General features: G+C 56.1%; 1 protein-coding gene across 3 annotated transcripts; it reads right to left on the bottom strand.

Moving 5' to 3' along the window:
- Window positions 1-557: 557 nt before the first annotated feature.
- Window positions 558-22,528, bottom strand: BRD9 (bromodomain containing 9). Of its 3 annotated transcripts, none has more exons than XM_082622629.1 (16): window positions 22,366-22,528; window positions 21,469-21,683; window positions 21,067-21,199; window positions 19,254-19,314; window positions 18,672-18,816; window positions 16,635-16,745; window positions 15,842-16,017; window positions 14,528-14,660; window positions 12,835-12,910; window positions 11,574-11,669; window positions 11,057-11,189; window positions 9,155-9,266; window positions 5,660-5,698; window positions 4,476-4,575; window positions 2,329-2,496; window positions 558-1,312 (listed from the first exon to the last, which is right to left on the bottom strand). In XM_082622629.1, the coding sequence occupies exons 1-16, from the start codon at window positions 22,415-22,417 to the stop codon at window positions 1,212-1,214; spliced, it is 1,851 nt and encodes a 616-aa protein (XP_082478755.1). In that variant the 5' UTR covers window positions 22,418-22,528; the 3' UTR covers window positions 558-1,211. The 3 variants fall into 3 exon arrangements, with proteins under 3 accessions (XP_082478755.1, XP_082478756.1, XP_082478757.1); XM_082622630.1 differs by having other exon boundaries at window positions 15,842-15,957; XM_082622631.1 differs by having other exon boundaries at window positions 15,842-15,954.
- Between the last annotated feature and the right edge of the window lie 8 nt (window positions 22,529-22,536).

The following is a 22,536-nucleotide window of genomic DNA, read 5'->3' as shown; positions in this document are numbered from 1 at the left end:
GCGGGACCAAGAGACCCTCAGGAGGGACCCTCACCACCCGTGCCTGAGCCTGGAGAACTTCAGCCCTCGGTGAAAAGGCGGTGGGCTCAGCTCACGCTGGGGGAGGCCAGGGCGTCCATTACAACCTCGTCCTCACACTTGACCCAGGAGCCGAGACTCCAGCAGCCACAGCTGCTCCTGACCCTTCGCCTGTGAGATGCCTTGTGCTCCCCTTTCCCCAGGGCTCACGGGGATCCTCGTCTGTCTAGACAGCGAGGCAGCCAGCCCTGCTCCCTGGCCTCTCGGCCACACACATCTCCCAGGACTGACCCTGCCCCGGGAGGTAACGGAGGCTCCGGTTTTACGTTTCACGGCGAGGGAACAGGAAAATGTGCGGGGATGGGTGTGACCCTGGACGTCACTGCGGTGCCAAGAACCGGGCCAGATGCGGAGGAGACCGCAGGAGACGGGGCTAGGAAGAAGGAATGCCATCCAGCTCGCGTGACAGGGTTTTTACTAAGTCACGCAAAAGGGGACACCTAGCAGTGCTGTGAATAACTACGTGTAACGACACTCTCTGTGTATCTTTTTATTAAGATCTGTATTTACATTTTGCAAATACAAACAGGCATCCAGTAAACACATCCAGAACAGAGTGTTTTCAGACACTTAACCCTTCGCCATGGCCAGCAGGACAGGCCAGTTGTCAGCAGGGGGCGCCCCTCTCAGCACAAGGCTCAGAGAACGGGGGACGCTGCCCTCACTCCCAGCCCCCACGCGGCCCCCGCCATGACCCGCCTGGGAAACGTGGGGACGTGGGGCACGGGCGGGGCGGGAACGTGTAGGATGCCCCAGGGAACAGAGACAGACGCACCCACGTCTGCCTCCCAAGGGCTTCTCCCGTAGGACGCGGGGCAGACAGGTGCGTCCACACAGGCACAGAGGAGAACTTCACCGCCACCGAGAAGCTCAGAGACAGACCACACCAGCTTCCCAGCATCTGGTCACACACCCTTTATGAGTGATCTCCAGCTCTTCAGGACCCACAGGGCTACCACAGAAACGCTGCATCCCAGTGCGGCTAACATGATAACAGACAAGTCACCACCTCCCCGGGGCTGCTTCCCGCACGCCAAAGGGGACAAAATGAAAGTTTTCGTCTCACGACAAAAACTCTGTACATGCCAATAAAAGCTTACAAAATAAGAAACCACCAAAGGCCACCTCCAGGGCTAGCTCTTCGAGGAGGCTGTGGGCTCTGGGGACTGAAGAAACTCGTACGGGTCGTGGGTCCCCTCGGGCTGCTCCCCAGCACTGAGGCGAGAAGGGCTTCCTGCAATCACGGGAGAGAAGGGACGTGTCACCCCAGGGTCTGCCACACGTGTGCAGCTCAGGACCCTCCTTCAGGGGCACCGCTGCTCCACGGGACAACTGTAAAAGCTACAAGTGCACGCGTGCTGAATACGAATGTCCACGTGGCCGCAGTCGGCTGAGCCGGGGCCTCGGCCCCGAGCGGCGGCTCCCAGGCTCGCCCAGGCGGGCCACCCGACGGCCCCAGAAGGGCCCCGAGCCTCCATGCGTCAGGGCTGCTGCTTCTGCAGGAAGGCAGGCTCCGCGGCCGGGGGTCCTCAGACAATCCCAGCCTCCGGAGGAGCCCCAGTGTCACCCTGAGTCCACCAGGACCTTGGGGTCCTCATATCTGGAGCTGCCCCAAGGTCACCTGGGACCTCCTTCACATGCCTTTATCACAAGGTTAACAGGACCAAAATGCTGGTCCTCACAACAGTCTTAGCCAAACCTCTGCAGGTGATCACTCATCTCCCCCTCCCCCAAATGCCCAGATTTGTTACGTTGAAAGAGTAACTCAGGGTCTGTATCTGGGAACTAAAAAGGCAGCATGAGGACTAATCCAGCACATTCAAGGAGCCAGGAGACACCCTGTCCGGGCGCGGTCCCGATCCACCCACCCACCCACCCTCACTGGTTCAACAGGGGACTCCCAGGCCAAGCAAGGTCCTGTGCACTCCCCACACGAGGGTCCTGCAGGAACACACTTGTCCACACGCTGCCTCAGGACCAGAAGCAGGAACAGCAGAAAGAAAGCAACGTTCCCAATCCCTCACCCTGGAGGCTGGCAGGTCCTCGGCCCGGGGCTCCTCCTGACACAGGACCTGCAGCACCTTCCGGCCCAAAGCCCCCAAATCCCTAGACTGAGTCCCATCCAAACCCTTCACCTCAGTGCAGCTGCCTGACCCGGGAATGTGGGCCTGGACCCGGCCCCGCACGTGCCCTGGCCTCCCAGGGTCTTCCCGGCCGCGACCCACACCACTCCGCACGAGGCGGCCTCACCCAGGTGGTGCTGGTCCCTGTCAGAGGCGTTGGACAGGGAGCTGAGGTTGGAGGACGGCCGGGAGCCCCCACGCTCTGCCTGCGCCTCCTGCAGGTCCTGAAGGAGCTTCGTGGTCTCATCCAGGCTCAGGTGGCCGTCGTCGTGGTCCAGCTCCTTCTTCACTTTCCCTGCACACACGGGACGATGGCATGTGGGGCAGGCCAGCCAGCGCGTCCATCCGCAGCCACGCCCGCGGGTCACCACGCGCACAAGGACGACAGCCGCCTGGCCGAGCCGGCCCTGCGCCAGCGTGAGGTGGCCTCTTGGGGGGTCAAGAGCCACACACATGCTGTGGTCACCTGTGGCCCAGGCCCCCGGCAGGGCGCGGCCTAATGGTGGGACGACGTTCGCCCGGCACTGACCTGGCTCTGCACCCTAAGATGTGGCCTAAGAAAAACCTGGACAGGGCCCGGCGCTCCAATCTGCCTAACGACCATCAGAACAGCGCCCGGCACATGCAAAGGCATGGACTAAATACAGCACATCCGACCCACCACGACCAGGCAGGCAGAGAAACAGGGACACGCAGCCCCACCAGGGGGAGCACTGCAAATGAGATGCGGGGACAGCGAATAGGAACACACACCACGTGTTCATAAGGCAAAGGACACGTGCCCGGAGGCAAGAAGGGGACGGTGCAGGACAAGCTTCTGGGGTGAAGAGGACGGCAGCCACGGCGAGCCCAGGAGACCGACAGGCCGGCAGTAGGAAGGGCGACCAGTGCCCCCAGGACTCTGTCCGCCACGGCCCGAAACCAAGCAGAGAAAAGACCAAAGGCAAACGGGCAGAACTGGGCTCAGGAGAGTGCTGAAGAACTACAGCCAGAACCCCCCCCCCATTCAGTAAGAACGCCAAACCCCCAGGCCCAACGAGGAAACGTAAACCTAAAGGAGAACAAACCAGGGCTGCCGTAACCAAACTACCAAAAACAGGTAAAATGGAGAAAACCGTAGACTCCGCGGGAGGAAAAAGAGCAGCTGGTCAGAAGGCCAGACCGGCCCGTGGCTGGGTCCCACCACCCGAGTGACCGAGGGGTCACGGTGCCAGACCGTCTGTGCCACAGTGTGCTTTGTCCTGGGCCCCTGCCTTCCTGCTGGGAGTCCGGGGCCTGGGGCTGGGCCACGCAGAGGGTGCCGGTCGTCCCAGCCCCAGCCGGGGGCCCGCGGGGAGGGCGCTGGCAGCTGCTGCCGGGCCTCCCGCAGCAACCCCCCCCCGGGCCCCTCCCCTGTGGGGATCCTGGACTTTGTCTTTTCGCTGTAATGAGCCGTGAGTACGACCACCACCTGCCAAGTCCTGGGGTCCTAAGGAGTCACATCTGGGGGTGGTCCTGGGGACCCCTGAACTGCTGGGAAACCAGAAAACAGCCAGATGGCAGGCTGGAACACAATCCTATCCACAACTGTGTTGAACACCAAGGGTCTGAAGCGCTTCAACCAGAAGGCAGGGCCTGCCAGGCTGCGTGACGGAGTGCGGCCTGCCTGACACCCTTCAAGACGCGGTGACGAGGTCCACTGCCAACAGCAGGCAGGGGCCCGGACTCGGCCCCCGACCTCAGGCCAGGCCATTCTTGCTGGGGCTCTTCTGGGGCTTCAGGGCCATCAGCAGCACCTCCGGCCTCTGTCTATTTGAGGCCAGAAGCACCAGGTCCCAAGTGTGAGGCCAAAGACGTCTCCAGAGGCTGCCCCAGGTCCCCTGGGGGAACTGCCCTGGGCGAGACCACCGAGGGGACGCATAGCACGTCCAGCAGGTCTGAAGGGGGACGGGAGGAGATGCACCACGAAAACCACTGGCCACGAGGGACTGGGAGGGCCTCATCAGCACCCAAGAGCCGAGGGGAGCACAGAGGCATCCATCTTCCCCGACGGGGCCAGCCCAGTGGGCACACATGGACGACGGTGGTGAGCACACCGATGCACACACCGGGGGCGGGACCCCAGCAGACGATTCCCAAGGATGGGGCCTGAAGTCAGACAGGAGAGCCGGGCGAGCCCCATTTGGAGTCGCCTGGGGGGGTCCTGAGGATGGGGGTCTTCATCGTGTGGCCAATGGGCAGGGCCGAGCCACCCTCCTAGGGGGCAGGGTACACACAGCGCCCAGCACAACCTACCCAGACAGCCGAGCACAGAGATGTCCAGAGAGACGTCCGAATAGGACTTCATGGCCATGAAGTCCAGGGTAGAGCCACCATCCCCGAGAGAGTCCCCTGCCTGCAGGAGACAAGCAACGTGAGACAGGAAAGGAGAGGCAACTGACACGGATGTAACGGCCTGTCAGCCATGGGGAGGCCAGGCCTGTCGCGTCGTGTCCACCCCGAGAAGCCCACGCCGCAGCCCAGGGGTGAGCTCCCAGAGGATGCCTGTACCTGGACCAGCAATGAAGGCTGCCAGTCTCTGGGGACCTACAGGCACTGAGGGGACCCGAGAGAGACCCAAGACCTGAAGGGCCAGGCTACCTTCCAGGAACTTAACAGGTAACGTGGCAGGTTCCGGAGCAGCGCACTCTCTTTCCTTCTCTGGGCTGACCCACGGAGGCCCTGATGCGGGCCAGAGTGGGCGGGTCCCTGCCCAAGGTGGCCTGCAGCCCATCCCAACTCCTCACAGACTGTGCAAGGCTGGCACCCAACGCCACACGTGTCTGTGTAATCCAGACAGAGACCCGAGCAGAACCCTGGATGCCCCGTGCACCCGGGGGAGATGCCCTCGGCACCCTCTCCAATTCTGCCCATCCAAGGGCCCCCACCTGACAGGCACCTGACGCTCTGCCCTGGGTGGGCTCCCCGGTCACCAAGGCCAGGTGACCCCTGCAGTCCAGGCCCCCATACCCTGCCCAGAGTCCTGGCACCTCTGCCCACATGGCCGTGTGCAAAGCTGGGGGCCACAAGTGCTCCAAGTCACCCCAGGGCAGGATGAGGAAACCATGGCCAGACCGCAGCAGAGCGTTTCCTCAGAGTGCCTGCCCCCGCACTGGCGAGGCCCCGGGACGCCCCAGCTGACAGCACGTGCCCACCGGCGAGCCCACCTTCTGGGAGGGCTGGAAGACCCCTGCTCACCCTGTGGGCCACCCCACCAGCCCGTGAATCCCTCTGTCCAATTTGGAGGAATGTGCTGTGCCCACACCCTCAGCCCAGTCATCACAGTCGGGCTGGGGGGACCACCACTTAAGATTCCTCATCAGCAACGTAGCCAGTTTCTAAATAAAAAATCTCAACCATCCCATTTCAAAGGCCAAACACAACTGTCCTCACGGGAACCCAAACGATTAGGTTTCTACTAACTTGTCCACGAGACGCACCTTTACTTCATCCGGAGGCTTCGTCGGAACGCTTCTCCTCTGCAAAGCAAAAGAGACAAGAACCAGTGTTCCACAGAACCACTCATCCAGTCGCCCACGCGTGAGGTGGACGCGGCTCATCCGCTGCTCCGAGCTGGCCCTCATGGGGTCATGCTGCACTGTGAATCACACGGCCCGCGGGTCACAGCCAGCACGAGGCCGCCACTCACCCCGTGGGGCCCGGCTCACGAGACCACCCTGGGGTGAGGTGGACACCAAGGAGAGCACCCCAACCTGCGTCTGCATCCCCGGGGGCAGAACACCAAAGAGGCAAGTCAGACTTTGGAAAAACAGCCAATGGTTTAACCTGGAAGGCGGTTTAACCCAGGAGGTAGAGATCCAGAGACCAGCTGGATCCCGACAGAGCAGGACGCCTGTGGTGCCACCGCCCTCGCAGGGATGGGGCCACAGGCCAGGCACCCTTCTCTCTGGCCTGCTCAGTGCCAGGGGAGGGCGTACACCTGACCACCCCTGTGACCACCACTCTGACCACAGCACAAAGGATGCGCTGAGCCGTGTCCTGTGATCTGGCAGGAGCACTGTCTGAAACTACCCTAGTTCTGTGGATGAACCTAGAAACAGCTACTCAGCCTGCACGCTCTCCATCTGTGATCTTTTGCTCAAGATGATGTTTCTGAGATGCAGAAGCTTGTGTTAAAAGCTTCACGACTTTTAAGTAGAAAAATAAATACTGCCATTATTTTAACGTCTGTTTCCTCACATAAACTTCTGCTGACATATACATTTCATTATTGGATGTTATTTATGCTGTGGCACATCTGAAATTTTGCCACTCTGAACACAGTTCACGTTCAGAAAATTGATCAAACCGTTCTTGCCTCCTTTGTCATAAATTGGCCAGAAGTGGGTGGGTTTATTTCTGGGCTCTCTATTCTGTTCCACTGATCTGTGTGTCTGTTTTTGTGCCAATACCACACTGTTTTGATTACTCTAGCTTTGTAGCACAGTCTAAAGTCTGGCAGTGTGATACCTCCAGCTATTCTGTCTCAAGATTGCTTTGGCTATTCGGGGTCTTTCGTGTTTCCGTATCAATTTTAAAATTATTTGTTCCAGTTCTGTGAAAACTGCCACTGGTATTTTGATAGGGATTGCACTGAATCTGTGGACTGCCTTGGATAGCATGGCCGTTTTAATAATATGACTTCTTCCAATGCAAGAAAAGACAGTCTCTTCAACAAGTGGTGCTGAGAAAACTGGACAGCTACGTGTAAAAGAATGAAATTAGAACACTCCCTAACACCATACACAAAAATAAACTCAAAACGGATTGAAGACCTAAGTGTGAGACCGGAAACCATAAAACTCCTAGAAAAAAACATAGGCAGAACATTCTGATATAAATCGTAGCAATATTTTTGTTTTTGGATCTATCTCCTAAAGCAAAGGAAATAAAAGCAAAAACAAACAAATGAGACCTAATTAAACTTAAAAGCTTTTGCATAGCAAAGGAAACTATAAACAAAACAAAAAAACAACCTACTGAATGGGAGAAAATATTTGCAAATGATATGGCCAACAGGGGTTAATATCCCAAATACATAAATAGCTCATACAACTCAACATCAGAAAAACAACCCACCCAATTAAAAAATGGGCAGAAGAACTAAACAGACATCTCTCCAAAGAAGACACACAGATGGCCAACAGGCACATGAAAAGATGCTCAACATTGCTAATCATCAGGGAAATGCAAATCAAAACCAAAATGAGTTATTACCTCACACCTGTCAGAGTGGCTGTCATCAAATAACAAATGCTGGAGAGGGCGTGGAGAAAAGGGAACCCTCCTACACTGTTGGTGGGAATGTACATTGGTGCAGCCACTATGGAAAAACAGTATGGAGATTTCTCAAAAAAACTAAAAACATAACTACCATGTGATCTAGCAATTCCACTTCTGGGTATATATCCAAAATATATACTAATTTGAAAAGATACATGCACTCCAATGTTCACAGAAGATTATTTATGTTTGCCAAGACATGGAAGCAACCTAAGTGTCCATCAACAGATGAATAGATAAAAAAGATGTGGTGTATATGGGTGCGTGCGTGTGTATATAAATATATATATATATATATACATATATACATACACACACACACACACACACACACACACATACATACAACGAAGTACTATTTAGCCATAAGATAGAATGAAATTTTGCAACTGGCAATAACATGGATGGACTTGGAGGGTTTTATGCTACGTGAGATAAGTCAGACAAAGAAACACAAATACTGTGTGTTATCACTTATATTTGTAACCTAAAAAACACAAGAAACCAGTGAATACAACAAAAAAGAAGCAGACTCACAGACACAGAGAACAAACTAGTGGTAACCAGTGGGGCGAGGGAAGGGGGGAGGGGCAAAACAGGGGAGTAAGAAGTACAAACTACTCTGCACAAATAAGCTACAAGAATGTATTGTGCAACACGGGGAATAGAGCCAATATTTTATAATAACTAGAAATGGAATATAAACTTTAAAAATTGTGAATCACTATACTGTATACCTGAAACTTACATAACATTGCATATCAACTAGACTCCAATAAAAAAATGATAAAGAAATAAAAGCACAATCTAGACTTCACACACAAAAAAGAAAAAAGATATTTGAAGAAACAAAGGCTGAAAATATTCCAAGTTTGATGAAAACTATACACTGAGAAGCCCAAGAAGCTCAACAAATGTTAAGCAGAATAAATACAAGGAAAAGCACACGAAGAAACACCAAAAGTAAACGGATGTAAGTCAGTTATAAAGACCATAATTTTCAAGTATCTAGAGCAGCAGGCAGCACTTTTTCTCCAAATGGCTGGAGAGCAAATATCTGAGGCTTTGCGGTCACACACGGTCTGTAGCACATTTTTCTTTTTTTCTTTTTTTTCTTAAATCTTCAAAAACTGTAAAAAACATTATGAGCTTATGGGCCAAAATTTGCCAATCCTTGATCTTGACCAAAAAAGACACATTACAAATGGAAAACAAAGATAAAAATGACTGCAGACACTTCCTCAGAAACAAAGCGAGTAAGACATCGTTTTAAGTAGAGGCTAAAACGTCACCCTATAATTCCACACCAGGAAGATGGCTTTCAAAAATGAAGGAAAACGAAGACACTTTTCAGATAAAGAAAAAGCTGAGTCAATTCACAGCCAGCAAATCTGTCCTTTAAGAAACGTCAAAGCAAAGTTTTCAGGACGAAGGACAGTGAAGCAGATGAAAGAAGTGTAGGTCTGGAGAGCGACGGAGGATACGCGCTCGACAGAGAGGAACTCTGTAAGCGTCTCTGAAAGACAATGGACTACAGTAAAAACAAAGAGTAAAGAATAACCAGCGGGGGAGCAACAGCCACCGGCCACCTCAAAACAGCACATCCCCTAGCGCCCAGTCTGGCGGGCACAGGGGTGGCCCAGCGCGCCCACCTGCCTCAGCTGGAAGAGCATCCGCGAGTGGTCTCCGCCCGTGATCTGGTCCAGGAGGTCATCCACCAGCTTCTTGCTGTAGCTCCCGGCATCCTTCACAAACTCCTGCAGGCTGGGAGGGGCCGCGAGAGAACAGGCTGGAAGCCACCCTCCGTGCCCACTCCCCATCCTGGCTGCACGCCCCTCAGACATCCCCCCACAGGACAGGCTCTCCCTGAGCGCTGCAGCCCTCCAGGTGCAGCGGTCTGGGGAGTGGACAACAGCTTCATCAGAGCTGCCCATGACCCAGAAAAGTTAAAGAGCAACGTGAAGAACACGTATCCGCATCCCGACATACCTCACGCTAGCTTTCACGAGAGCAGCACGCTCCTATCTGCGCGTTTTGGATTTAGAAACACAGGGAGCCTGAGGAAGGGTGTGCTGCGGAGGGCTCCACGCTGGGGAGCGGGGGGCAGGTACGGGAGCAAGACTCCCCACATGCACCTTGAGTGTCATTTGATTTCTGGACCGTGTGAATGCTTGAAAATCCAAAATAAGACTAAACAGCAAATTTGGAAAGGCGTCCAGGAACAGAACCCACAGCCCAAGCACAGAGCCAGGCAAAGTCCCAGAAGGGGCCCCAGACCGCAAAGGCCCTCACGTGGGGAGCGGAGGGCTGCGGGCCTGGAGGGTCTCCACCAGGAGCCTTGGGCTGGGGAGCAGGGCCGAGCAGCAGCTCTCTCGGGGGCCCGGGAGTGCCCAGGGGAAGGGGCGCTGCAACCGCGAAGGGCGCGGCCTGCTTCCTGGGCTGTTCAGGCAGCCCGGGATCCGTAGGCCTTCCAGGAGCTCGTGGAAGGTCACATACTGAGCTCATATATTGAGCTCGCCGGGGGCGAGCTCGTGCCGGCTGCACTTGCTGCCTGAACCACGGGGCGTGGAGTGGTGCCCCCAAAGCTGAGCTGAGGAGAGGGCCACCGCTCGGGACACGAGCCTCCCACCTGCAGCGTCCTCCCTGCGTCTTTACCGTCACTTCTCTGTTTGCACAAAAACCAGGGTTAGGTATTCATTTACTGTGTTAGGGGCTAACTGATTTCTTGTTGTGTAATCTTCAAAAATATTCCATATTCTCTTTGAAATAAAACAAAGGTCTGATATGGGAAGACTCTATTTCTCAGAGACTAGCAAAATCGTTACTTTCCCCATAGAAAACCACTAGAATTCTAAAAGAATGATCCACTTTTACTTTGTCTCAGAAAACAAAAAATACAAAAACAGCCCTACAGAAATGCAGTACTCTATCACTAATTTTAACATCACATTTTAACTACAGCTGGGGCTGAACCGCGTTCCCCAAACTCACACGTTGAGGCCCTGAGCCCCCAAACCTCAGAACGTGACTATATTTTGAGATGCGGCCTTTAAAGGTGATTAAGTTAAAACCAGGTCTTTAGGGGGGGCCTAACCTTGGTGTCCCCAGAGGAAGGGAGCTCAGGACACAGACACGCAGAGGGAAGTCGGGGGAGGGTGCGGGGGACAGCTGTCTGCCCGTCGGCGAGAGAGGCCGCGGGAGGAGCTGCCCTGCCCGCACCTGCACCTCGGCTCCCGCCTCCAGGACTGGAGGCCGTGAGTGTGTGCTATACGAGCCGCTTTGTTCTGGTGGCTGGAGACGTCACGCAGCCACGAGACCCTCTTCAGGACAGCCGCGACCCCGGCTCTCCCTGACGGCGCACGGCCGTCCCGCACATGGGGTCCCGTGGCCCCGGCCTGGACCGTCATCACCTCCCAATCCCCACCGACCGAGTGACCCGAGCTTCAGGGCCGCCTGCGGTGGCCGCGGAGGTCTACTGGAAACAAGCGCCCCGCTGCCGTGGCCGGCGCACGACCCCAGCCCGGCCCTGCCCGCAAGCCGGCCGCACGGCCCACCTCAGCGCGCACTGCACACCCGTCTCGTCTCCGTAGGCCGAGTACAGCAGCTGCACGTCGTCGCACTTCAAGTCCCCGAACACTGCGCTGTTGTGCGCGGACAGGGCGGCGCTGGCGCCCGACAGGAAGGTGACTGCGGGGCGGGGCGGCGTCAGGGCTGCGGGCCCCGCCCCGCCCACGCCGCATCCTCCAAGGGCGGGGAGGTCTCGGAGGAGCCCGGCGTGAGCCCCGCGCGCCCTCCCGCCCTTCGCGCAGGGTCCCCGCTGCAGTCTAGCGACCCCTCCAATGGATGAAGCGTGACAGCTTGTTGAAGGAAATGTAAATCGCACACGCAGGCCCCGCCCCCCAGCGGCAGAGGCGGCTCCTGCCCACCTGCCCACCCGCCCGATGGGCTCCTGAGTCCCAGCACCTGACCTGTAAGGTGAGGTCCTTCCCGGGACCTGCCCTGTAAGGTGAGGCTCCGGGCCAGGCCCGGACGCGGCGCCCATGCGGTGAGCCGGGGCCCCAGGGCGCTCACCTCTGTTCCTCCGCTCCTCCCTGAAGCCCAGCGCGGTGAAGCCGGGCAGCAGCTTGCTGGACAGCGCGCTCAGGTCCACCGGGTGGGTCTCCTCCTCTGCAAGGGGACCAGGGCCGTGAGCAGGTGACCCCGGAGCCCCCAACCCCAGGCAGCGTTGGGTGCACGCAGGAGGGCGGGCCCAGGGGCTCCCCGTGCCCGTCTACAGCCGACCTGCCAAGCCGGCTGCCTTTCCCTCATCTCAGCTGCACCGTGATCTCACCTTGGTGCCCCCGCGGCTCTCATGACGACAGGCCAGCGGTCTGCCCACCACAGGGCAACATAACCTTCCCAAACCCACGCTACCGCTCACCACCTCCAAGAGACCTCGGGCCACGTGTCACAAGAGCAACAGAGCAGCCTGAGGGCAGTCCCTCTGCTGAATTCTCCCTTCAAGTTGCCCAGTGGCCTGAGCAGGACCCTTCACATCCCCAACCTGAACCTCAGTCGCGTGCTCTCTAAGTGTCGACTAGCTCGCCTGTGCTCTTCTGGCGAGAACGTTAGGATCCCCTCCAGCTGAAGGTCAAAGGCGGTGGTCAACGCGTGTCCCCCTTGTCCATCAGAGGACACCGAGTGGCCCTGCTCATCTTGGCGGTGGCGGGGAAGCACCGAGGGGCATGCTGGGCCGTGAGAGCCGTCCCACATCCACGCAGATGAGAACAAGGGGAGTGTTTCACCTGCTGTGTGTGTGTGACAAGCCTTTGAAATACTTTTCCAGAAGATGGAAAAGTGTAGGAGTACTTTAAAGACCACAGCCGTGACCATACAGGCTGGATGGACCCTCCCTTCAAGGAAGCTCATGCCGCCTTCGAAAGCTTCCCTGATGCAATCGCCAAACAGGCCGTGTGGGGCAGACACCCGCCTCGTTCTAGCTTCGAGGGCGGGCAGAGCTCAGTGCCCCGGTTCCAACAAAGGAGCCTCAGCTGGGCCGTGAGGCAAACCCAGCTCCCAGGGCTTTGCTGCAGCTTTGGGGAGTGCGACCCAAAGCACCTGGGGCTTGGGGGTCCTTGGTCCGAAAGGTCTGACCAGCATCTCCGGCCCTGCTGGACGGCCGCCGGTGGTCCACTGACCACATTTGCATCCCGCTGTGTGGGAGACCGGACATGCCTTTATCTACACTTCACCACAGCATCGTTACCAGGGAAAAGGGGCATCTCGGGCAGGCTGTGAGGTGCAAGGTCACCGAACGGGACAGAGGTGAGGGGAGCGCGTGTGAGCCACCCACCGTCTGCGTCCGGCTCGGCCGTGTTGACCACGCTGTAGAGCAGGCTCCCGTCCCCGTTCTTCTTCAGGTAGCCCATCTGCAAGGAAGCACGCCTGAGCACCCGCTCTCCGGATGGCCCTGGCTCCCTGGCCCAGGGCTCCACCGAGGCACCAACAGAACAAAGGCCTCCAAGGACGGCCTGAATCCTAAAAGGCCACAAAGTTACTTGTTTCCCCGTGAACAAATGACCACGTGCACACGTGTGCGATCGAAGAACTTCTGGGACGGGCTCCTTGGGACCCCTTCCAAACAGGAGCTTTGAAGACAGAGAACGAACCCTAGAAACAGCCTGTTGCAGCAGTCAGAGGCCCGAGCAAAGCGAGCTGGGTCGGGGCCTGGTCAAGGAGACCAGAGGTCCACCTCTGACACCTGTGGGAACTCATCTCCCTTTGAAAACCAGCCTGCGCACAAGAGCAGCCCCTGCACAGGCTGTCGGGGAGGGCCCAGGAAGGGGAGGCTGCCGTGTGGGTCCGTGTGTGCGAGGGGTCCAGCGTCCGAGCAGGGTGAGCAGGGCACGGGGTAGAGGGGGATGGAGAGGCGATGTAAGTTGGGTTTCTCACAGTGGAACTACAAAACTGTAAGGGGGAAAAGCAAAGCAGACCCACTGGTGTTGGACGGAATTGAAGGTTTCAGTGTGAAAACTCGGTGTTCAGTGAACGTAAACACGGACGTCATACAGGCTGTAAGGACGGACGGGGCCTTCCTAGCTTTGTCCACCAGGGCCCAGGTCTAGGTCTGGGAACCAGGGCTCCTTGGAGAAATGCTGACTCCAGGGCTGAAAGGCCACAGGAGTGCAGACAAGCGAGCTCAACAGAAAGAACTATCACGTGAGCCACACGGGCAACTTCAAACTTTCTAGAAGGCACATTGGAAATAAAAAACAGGTGGCGTAAAATGTAACGTATTTCATATAATCCGACACATCCAAATTGTTACCACTTCAAACTTCTTTATGTAAAATGTAAATTCCAACACGTTTCGCAGACTTAGTACAAAAAAAAAAAAAGTAAAGCTGTAGTAAGTCTTTACACAGACTGCTGCACGTTGAAATAAAATTTTAGACATATCAGGTCAAACTAAACACTAGGGTTAATTTCATCTGTATCCTTGCTAATACAACTACTAGGAAATTTAAAGCCGCACACGTGTGTCATTCACCCTATTTCTATTGGATGCACGGATGGAGAACACCTTGTGTGTCAGAGAAAAGGTGCTCAGAGGGCAGGGCCCCCTCGTGAGGACCAGCAGCCCCTCTGCACAGGCTCACACCTGGGTCACACCCACGAGGGACTGCAGGGGCACACAGACACGTGAGCACACAGGGGAAAGGATTCACCTACAGCAGAGAGTCCTGGACGGCTTGGCCTCGGTCCGGGGACAGAGGTTAGCGGCCCTGCTGGCAGGCGGCCCGCACACAACCACACCCCTCCTGTCCTTGAGGTGCCCTTGGAGTCCCTCCCTGCCCTCCGGGAGACCGGCCAGCAGGCTACCACGGCCAGTGGGGACGAGGAGCTGACCCCTCCGGTGACAACAGGACCGCCGGGACACCAGCGGGACTCCGACCACATGCTCGTGATGACCGGATAACCTCTCGCTCTTGACGGCTGTGCCCCTGTCCTGGCAGAAACACAGCCATCCTGTCCGGGAGTGCTACCTTGCCACCGGGGACCAGCCGGTTGATCCTGTCCCGGGCCTCGTCGGCTGCGTGCTCCACCAAGGCCAGGACATGCTCCTCTGCGGTGCTGTCGGTCAGGCTGCAGGCGTTTCCTTCCGGCTCGAACATGCAGCTACGAGGCAGAAACAGGCAGGAGTCAACGGGCCGCCCGTGGGCACGCTCACCCCTCATCCCCACAGTCCGTCCCTCACGCCACGCCAGGGCGCAGCACAGGGCAGCGCGGAGCGCACTGTAACTTCCTTCCTTCTACTTCCGACGCTTCGGCTAAGACGAGAAAGTACGAGCCAAGCAGACGCTCCACGTTTCTTGTGTCTCGCTTCCACGTTTCGGTCACTTTAAGAGCAACAGCAGCCTCACGGGTTCGTGCCACTCGAGGCGCCAGTAGAAAAAATGACAACCCCACGCGGGGCTGGGGCGCTGGCAGTGAGCTTGGGCTGGAGAGCGGTCCACCAGGACCCGGGGCACCTAAGACCGCAGAGGCGGAGGAAGAGCGGACTGCCAGCGCCCGAAGGAGGCGCCCCCCACCCCCTCCCAGTGGAAGGCTCTAGAAGCAGAGGCGCCGAGCCCCTGCACGGAACTGTGGGACTGGGGTGAGCCCTCCTGGGGGCTCTCGAGCCCACAGAAGGCCCTCGCTCACAGCTACTGGCACGGGGAGCCCGCCCTCACGCAGCTGTCTGCCCAAAGCAGCACACCGGCGCCGAGCCTGCAACGGGCAAGCCCAGGTCGCCAATGTGCGTTCTACCCAAGAGGGCATGTCTTGGGAGTGAAGGGTCAACAAATATTCACACAGAGCATGAGTGTGGGACTAGCAGTGACTGGTCAGCAGTGGACACCGCAGAGCCAAACAGCTGGGCCTGGCAAGCCACACCTGGGACAGAGCGTGTGTGTGGTCGGCCGGCCAGCGGGGGTCCATCAGGGTGACAGTGACTCTTTTCCAGGACAAGTCACTGTGCACTGGCACATGGAGAGTGTGGGTCACAGAGCAGAGAGCTGCGCCCCTCACAACTGACCCCGGGGCTCAGGGTCTTCTGACACTCCCAGCACCCACCGTGGCCACCTCATTCCCGAGGTGGACAGGGGAGAAGGGTCACCTCCCTCTGAACACAGGGTCCAGGGCCTGTCCCAGCTGCCTTGAAAGCCCGGGGGCTACAAACATGGCCCTTGGCTTCCAAAGAGCACACTCTCCCGCCAGCAATGCAGGCAGCCTGTCCACAGCAGCTGGCAGACCCACGAGGCCCGGCTCGTCACCCGCTCCCCACAGAGCCCCGGCCCCCAAGGCGGGCGGCCCTTTACCTGATGACTTCTCTACTCGGCCTTTTGGATTTCTTGGCAGTTTCTACTTGTACGGGCACAACTTCAGGAACAGGCTCCTCGACGGCTGTATCTTCGTTGCCCAAAAGAGCTGCCTGCTGAGAAAAATCCATGTCCTGCATAAACGACATGCTGCGCTTCAAAGCTAACAGCCGCTCCTAGAATCAGAAAGGACAGAGCAGCAGGGACTTTACCTCTCCCTCCGGCCAAGGCACCATGACGATGGGATGGGATGGGTGGCCACAGCCTCACCTGGCCTAACAGCTAAGCTGCCACGGGGTGCGGCACCAAAGGGCGTGCCAATTGGCCGGGAGTGGTCAGAGCCGGCGGGGATGCACCTCACCTATGGGCTTGTCAGGCCCAAGGCACTGGTCCTGGACGCATGACGCATGCAGCCTGGCTCACAGGAGAGGTCAGGGAAGCCACCTGGGATGCCCGGGATGGCTGTCTGGATTCAGAGAGGCAACCACGTAAAACAAGCCCGCAACGCAGGCTGCGACCCAGTGAGACCAACAGATCCGGAACTCTGCGCCAACCCTATGCGAGGCCCTGCAGCTGGGGCGGGAGCAGAGGGCAGAGAGCGCCTGCAGGAGAGGGGCGTGGGGAGGGAGGCTGGCTGGGGGGGCTACCCTAGAGCAGAGGGTCCACGCCGTGGCCAGGGGCGGATGGATGGAAGCGTGTCGGTCACTGTGAGCTTCTGCTTAGGCACGAGGGCCGTGGAGGAGGAGGGCGCTCACAGCCGCGGCTCCTTGCTCGCTGTTAGGGGGGCCCTTACTTTGCTCATCATCTTAAAGCCCGCGTGCAGGATCTTCTTGGCTAACTTGTAGTACACGGTTTCCGGTCTGTTGTATGTCATTGCATTATCACACATCAGTTTGAAATCTGCCTGAAAAGAGAAAAGAATTCATCAAGTTTGAAACGCCACAGATAACAACAAAGAGTTGAGATTTCTATCCAAAGAGGTCGGAAGTGGCTGAAACAGAGCGGAAAACAATCTGGCTCTTCAATTCAAAGAGTAATCTTTGTTAATTTATGGGAACGTTGACAGGTTATTTTCCACTACGGACTACTCTTAAGATGCTGAGCATATAGTCCCCGCTCTATGTAGGAAGTCCTTGTTGCCCATCTGTTCTTTATACATGACAGTCTGTAACTGTTAGTCCCAAAGTCCAAATTTATGCTCCCGCCCATGCCTTTCCCCTTTGGTAACTGTAAGTTTGTTTTCTATGCCTGTGAGTCTGTTTCTGTCTTGTATACAGATTGTTACATTGTTTACATTCCACAAGTGATGTCGTATAACATTTGTCTTTATCTGACATACTTCACTAAGCATGATCATCTCTAGGTTTATCCATGTGGCTGCAAATGGTAATATTTCATTCTGTTTTACGGCTGAGTAATTAAAGCATAATTTTTTAAAACTCTGAGAAATCTTCATAATTGTTCATTGATCTTTACTTGTATGAAAAATATCCCAGTGAGAAGCTTGCCAAAGTGTGTAACTTCTTTCTGAACGTAATACACACATTTCACAGGAGTAAAATGCTGCTTCCCTCTGCTTCCTCCCTGACCCACCCTATTCCCTCTCTTTGGAAGGAACTCAGACATTAATAGGAACAAAAACCAACAACCAGTTCTTTTAAGCAAAAGCAGAGGGACGAACTGAGAGGTGGGCAAGTCCTCTATCTCCGGGAGTTTTCCATAGGATTTAAAATTCTGTCTACAGACAGTGACTCTAGTACCATTAGAAAAACACTTTCCCCTAAAATAAAGAAGAGCCTTTTAGTGAAAAACTTACAATAAAAGTAAATGCTTTGAAATATCAGCATTTTACCACCTAGCCAAATTCCTTAGGGTACACCTGTCACAGGTGAGTCAGACCTCAGGATGGACGACGACTGCTCACGTAGCGTGTGCCACCTGGAGTCCTTACCAAGTCACTGTGCCAGTGCCCCCAGGGCTGGGACCGAGGCCGTCAAGTCCCTCTGTCACAAGTCCCAACTGTGACAGGTTCAGAACACTCTCTGGCGGACATGTCTTGGCTTTGTCACTGCGTGAGTGACCAGATTCGAGGCCTGCAGGTAGACAGGTTGCAACTCTAGGACGTGGATCTTTATTAACCACCTGCCTGCAGGACTAGTGCCTGACCTTCCTATGAAAACTTCCCTTTTCTCCCACCCTCCCTTTCGTCTGTTGTGCTGTTTCTGCAGGTCAGCAAACCCTTTCAGTAAGGTCTCCAGTAAATAAAAACAGAAAAGCCAAGCTTTTCCAAAGTTAACAGAACCTAAGAAACCTAATGCCTTTTTCTAAGTGACATTATTGTCAATGTTGTCAAGCATTTGTTTTGATCTCCCCCGAATGTGAAAGCCAATGAGCAACTTTCCCCTTTCACAGCCAGTGCTGAGAAACAGGGAGTTAGGAACAAAGTGCTCGGGAGACATCAAGATCTATTATCCTAAAAACGTTAAACTCCCGGTCATTAAGATAAGGACAATTATGTTTCTAAAAACACCCACTCTGGAGCCAGAGGCCACAGCGAACCCATCCTCGCCTGACCCAACACGTCCGTTTACGCCAAAACAGTAACTTAAAAAAGAAACACGTCTACTGGCATGCAACATACAGGCCAGCTTCTAGGCCAAAATACTGAGAAAAGGACAACCAACCCCTATGTTGGCGAAACGTCAACCCAACACAGAAACACCCACGAACACTTGGAACTGGAAACAACCTAAGATGTATGAAGTGTCTACTGGACATGAAGACACATGGAGCCTCCGAACAGTTACTTCAGGAGCTGAAATGAATTTACCTTAAATTCCGTGACCGACTTGTATTCATTAGCTACAATTTTGTCTTTCATCGTGCCAAAATCCATCGGGTGTTTTATTATCATTGAGTATCCAGGAGCGATTGCATCCGTGACAGGAAAAGCAAAAAATCCATGAGGATCTTTTCTGAAAACACAAACATCTTTACTTAAACTGGAAAAACCCTGAAACCTAAATTTCTAAACAAAACCCCTCACAGTTAAAAATCTGATACAATTAACCAGATTTTAAGATTTGTTTCTTAAAAATAACACATAAAATTCATGCTCTTTACAACTGTGGTATTTTGGATACACTGAAAATTCCAAAACTACCATCCCGGCTCCTGCCACGACTCTACATCAGGGTGTCTGACAACCGGTGTGGCCTCAGAGGAGACGAAGGAGGTGTTCTCGAGCCCTCCCAGCTCTGCGCCCACGCGGCAGTGCCCCACCGCCCCGACTGAGCGTTACCCAGTGAAGGTGAAGTGCCTGCTTCACAGGTGACGGGGTGAGGCAAGACCACCAGAGAGAGGAGACGCCTCAGACGTCCCCTAGCGCAAACTCTTGAGAAAAGCTCTTTACCTCTGGAGCTGGCGGAGGAAATGCTCTAGTAGTTGCTGAATAGGCGTGCTCTCATTTTCAGCTGGCGATTTCAAAAGTAAAAAAATAAAATTGAAGAAAAGGGTTTTGGTATCACTTCACCAGAAAGAAAACTCCAATTTCGTAATACTTATTTATCTATTTCTTTTTCTACAATGTTTTGGGTTCAAATGAGAACTGGATATAAAGATAAACAGGGGGCTTCCCTGGTGGTGCAGTGGTTGGGAGTCCGCCTGCCGATGCAGGGGACATGGGTTCGTGCCCCGGTCCGGGAGGATCCCACATGCCGCGGAGCGGCTGGGCCCGTGAGCCATGGCCGCTGAGCCTGCGCGTCCGGAGCCTGTGCTCCGCAATGGGAGAGGCCACGGCAGTGAGAGGCCCGCGTATCGCACAAAAGAAAAAAAAAAAAGATAAGCAGACCCCGCAAAGCTCAGCAGGGTGAAAAAGGGCACCCGCAGCATTGGTCCCCTAAACCCCTCAGACTGCCAACACCCCTCTAAAACAGTGATGCAGAGCCATCACCCTTCACCCTGTCCCCAGCCCCCATCACTCCTGGGCCTGGGACATTCCACACAAGGTATGCAGCAGCAGACGAAGGCTCTGGACATGGAAGCTGACCCTGGATGCACTGATATCGCTGTACTCGCTATCGTTTACGGGCCTAAACTTGTGGGTGCGCCTCTGTTTATGTGTAAAATGGGGATAAACATGAGGGTTCCTGTGAGGACCCCAATTGTCAACTACGTCTCTGGGCCCACAGCGTGAAAGACACGGTTTTCAGGGAACGTCAACGCAGATGTCGGTACAGGCTTCCTTCCACAGGAGTATGTATTAACTGGTCCTCCCTAGCTTTGTCCCCCAAGGCCCACAGCCAGCGCCCAGATCTGGCATCTTGAATGCTGTTCTCCACCAAGGAACCAGGGCTCCTTGGGGAAATGGCTCACTCCTGGGCTGAAGGGCAACACGAGTGAAGACCTGCGGGTCCCAAGAGTGACGCTCCCGAGAGTGATCAGGACAGGTCCAAGAGAACGTCATCTGATCACGAGCTTTTCAGGTATACCGGGGCAGGTGCGAAACGTATGACCTCAAACAGGTTGTCATGCAGATTAAGCTAGCAATTACTAGTAACCGTGGTAACTTCAGGCGCGTTCCTCTGAGGAACTGACGCTCTGTGCCTCACCTTCTCTGCTCCACAACAGGCCCAAGGACCCTGAGTCCTACCTGTTCCCTACAGCAACGACTCCCGCAGGAGAGGGTGTTGCCAGGAAACAGCAACCCCGCAAGTGCAATACAGTACCTCCCCCCGCCTGCCCCGACAAATCAAAGGTGGCCAGACCCCAAGCCAAGAAAGAAACACCTGCAGAACAAACCTGCCTCCAATTCAGTACCTCCCGACAACCTCTGAGGGAAGTGACCACACACAAATCAGAGGGTCCCGAGCACTCCAGAAGCCTTCCTCTGCTGGAGCCAGCATAGCTCCCAAGGGAGCTGATGTCCTGAACAACTGATGCCAGCACTAGCCTCCTCCCGTCTACTACGAGCTTCTCATTAGCTCCTGGGCTTTAAAAAAAAAAAAAGGCTAGGAGCAGTGGTGGGCCAAGCCCTGCTCTCGGAGTTCGGAGCGGACGGCAAGGACCTTAGGTCCATCCAGCTACTCTGTGTGAGGCCCTGGAAGAGGAAGTGCTGTTCCTTCCCTCCTATGCTTCTCCCAAGAGCTGAAGGGCAGAGGCCAGCCACTAGTTCACAGCGACAAGCTCCAAAGCTCCAGGGCGTCTCTGAAAACGCCGCCACTTGCCTGGCTGTGTCCGGCACGCTCGGACAGGCCGGTCGGGGGGCGGCTCCACCTCCACCTTCTTCCCGGGGTCAAAGTCGTCCGCCTCTCCCTCTGTGTCACAGTGTTCCTTTTCCCGTTTCCGCTTCTTCTCTTCCTGTGAGGCGGGGTCAAGGCAGCGAGAGCAACGAAGCGCTTGTTAACAGACCTCGCGCTCCTCAGGGAAAGCTAAGAGAGAAAAGCCCTCTTCCAGAGCCCCTTCTTACTCCAACACCACCCTTCAAAGACCCGCCCCCCACGGGCCAGACAAGAAACGATGCGAAGCAACCGACCCCGGCACCGTGCGCCGTGCGCCCTGCGCCCTGCGAGAAACAGAGCATCCCTTCCCGAGGCCAGGAAGCCCTTGCTCCACCCGCCCCCGCTCACCTTTCGCTTCCTCCTCTCTTCATCGTCCAGGTGCTTCTCCTTCTCCGACTTTTTCTTTTTCTTCTTCTTCTTCTCCTTGTGCCTCTCTCGCTCGTGGTCTGACCTGTCATCGTAGTAACTGGAGTCGTGGCCGGACCCCGAGAGCTCTGTCACTTCGCTTCCTCCAACCTTGAGCACCAGCTTCAGGGGCTTCTCCAAAGGCTTGTCTGTATAGTCTGTGGACACGCAGGCAGCCTTCACCGGGTGTGCTCAGGGCGCTCAGAGGCGCATACTGCTGCCCTGTCGGCAGCATAGCGGGCCCAGGCTGGGGTGTCACGGGGAGGACACAGAGGCCCAGGAAGGTGGGGGGATCGGCTGAGCTCAGGTGGACAGCAGGGGAATGCCAAAACCAACAGCGAAAGATGCTGCTGGGTACAAAGACAGGTGGGGTGCTCCATCCCCCTCGCCCACAGTCATTCTCAGGGGGGCTGCAGGGAGATCTCTGGGTCACTGTCAGGGGGCAGGAGCCAGACCACGTCTGGGGCCCAAGCGCCCAATCTCCTACCCCCAGGTCCTGGCCCGTGGTCACCCCCTTCCTGTCCTGCAGCAGCCCCCGTGCGGCGTCCCTGACACCGGGACCAGGGGCTGCCGGACCAGGGCACAGGCGGGAAAGGCGGGAGAAGACCTCGGGAAATACGGACGAAGAACCACAGAGGTGCTCAGCGCTTCTCTCCAGGATGCGGCCAGAGCTAGACGGACGCTTGAGAGGCGCGGCCCCGAGACCCTCGCCGGCGCGCCCCGGACCCCCGCTCTCGTCCCCGGGATCCCCGCCGCCTGGAACGCCCGCCCCCCCGTCCGCCCTCCCGTCCGCCCTCCCGTCCGCCCTCCCGTCGTCACAAAACGCGTCCGCCGCCTCACCCTCGTACGACGAGCGCCACTCGGCCTTATGCTTCTTGTGCTTCTTGCCCATGGCGACGGCGCCGAGGACAGCAGCGAGCCCTGCCGCACCGTGGCCGCCGACCCCCCACCCCGGTTCTCCGCCCGCCTCGCCGCGGAGCTTGTGGGATCGCGCCGGAAGCGGGCGCCGCG

This window comes from Mesoplodon mirus, assembly GCF_964341445.2.
Source record: "Mesoplodon mirus genome assembly, chromosome: 5".
Classification (NCBI taxonomy): domain Eukaryota; kingdom Metazoa; phylum Chordata; class Mammalia; order Artiodactyla; family Ziphiidae; genus Mesoplodon; species Mesoplodon mirus.
Note: the sequence above shows the minus strand (reverse complement) of the source record. Positions and strands in the feature narration are given on the sequence as shown.

Bases quoted from the DNA above. Each gene is read 5' to 3' on its own strand.
- BRD9 (XM_082622629.1), bottom strand. From the start codon at position 22,417: ATGGGCAAGAAGCACAAGAAGCATAAGGCCGAGTGGCGCTCGTCGTAC. The intron at 16,018-16,634 runs GTAAGGGCCCCC...TTCTGATTCTAG, and splicing joins GCTTTAAGATGATGAGCAAA to GAGCGGCTGTTAGCTTTGAA. The intron at 11,190-11,573 runs GTGAGCGCCCTG...CCCGCCCCGCAG, and splicing joins GGAGGAGCGGAGGAACAGAG to TCACCTTCCTGTCGGGCGCC.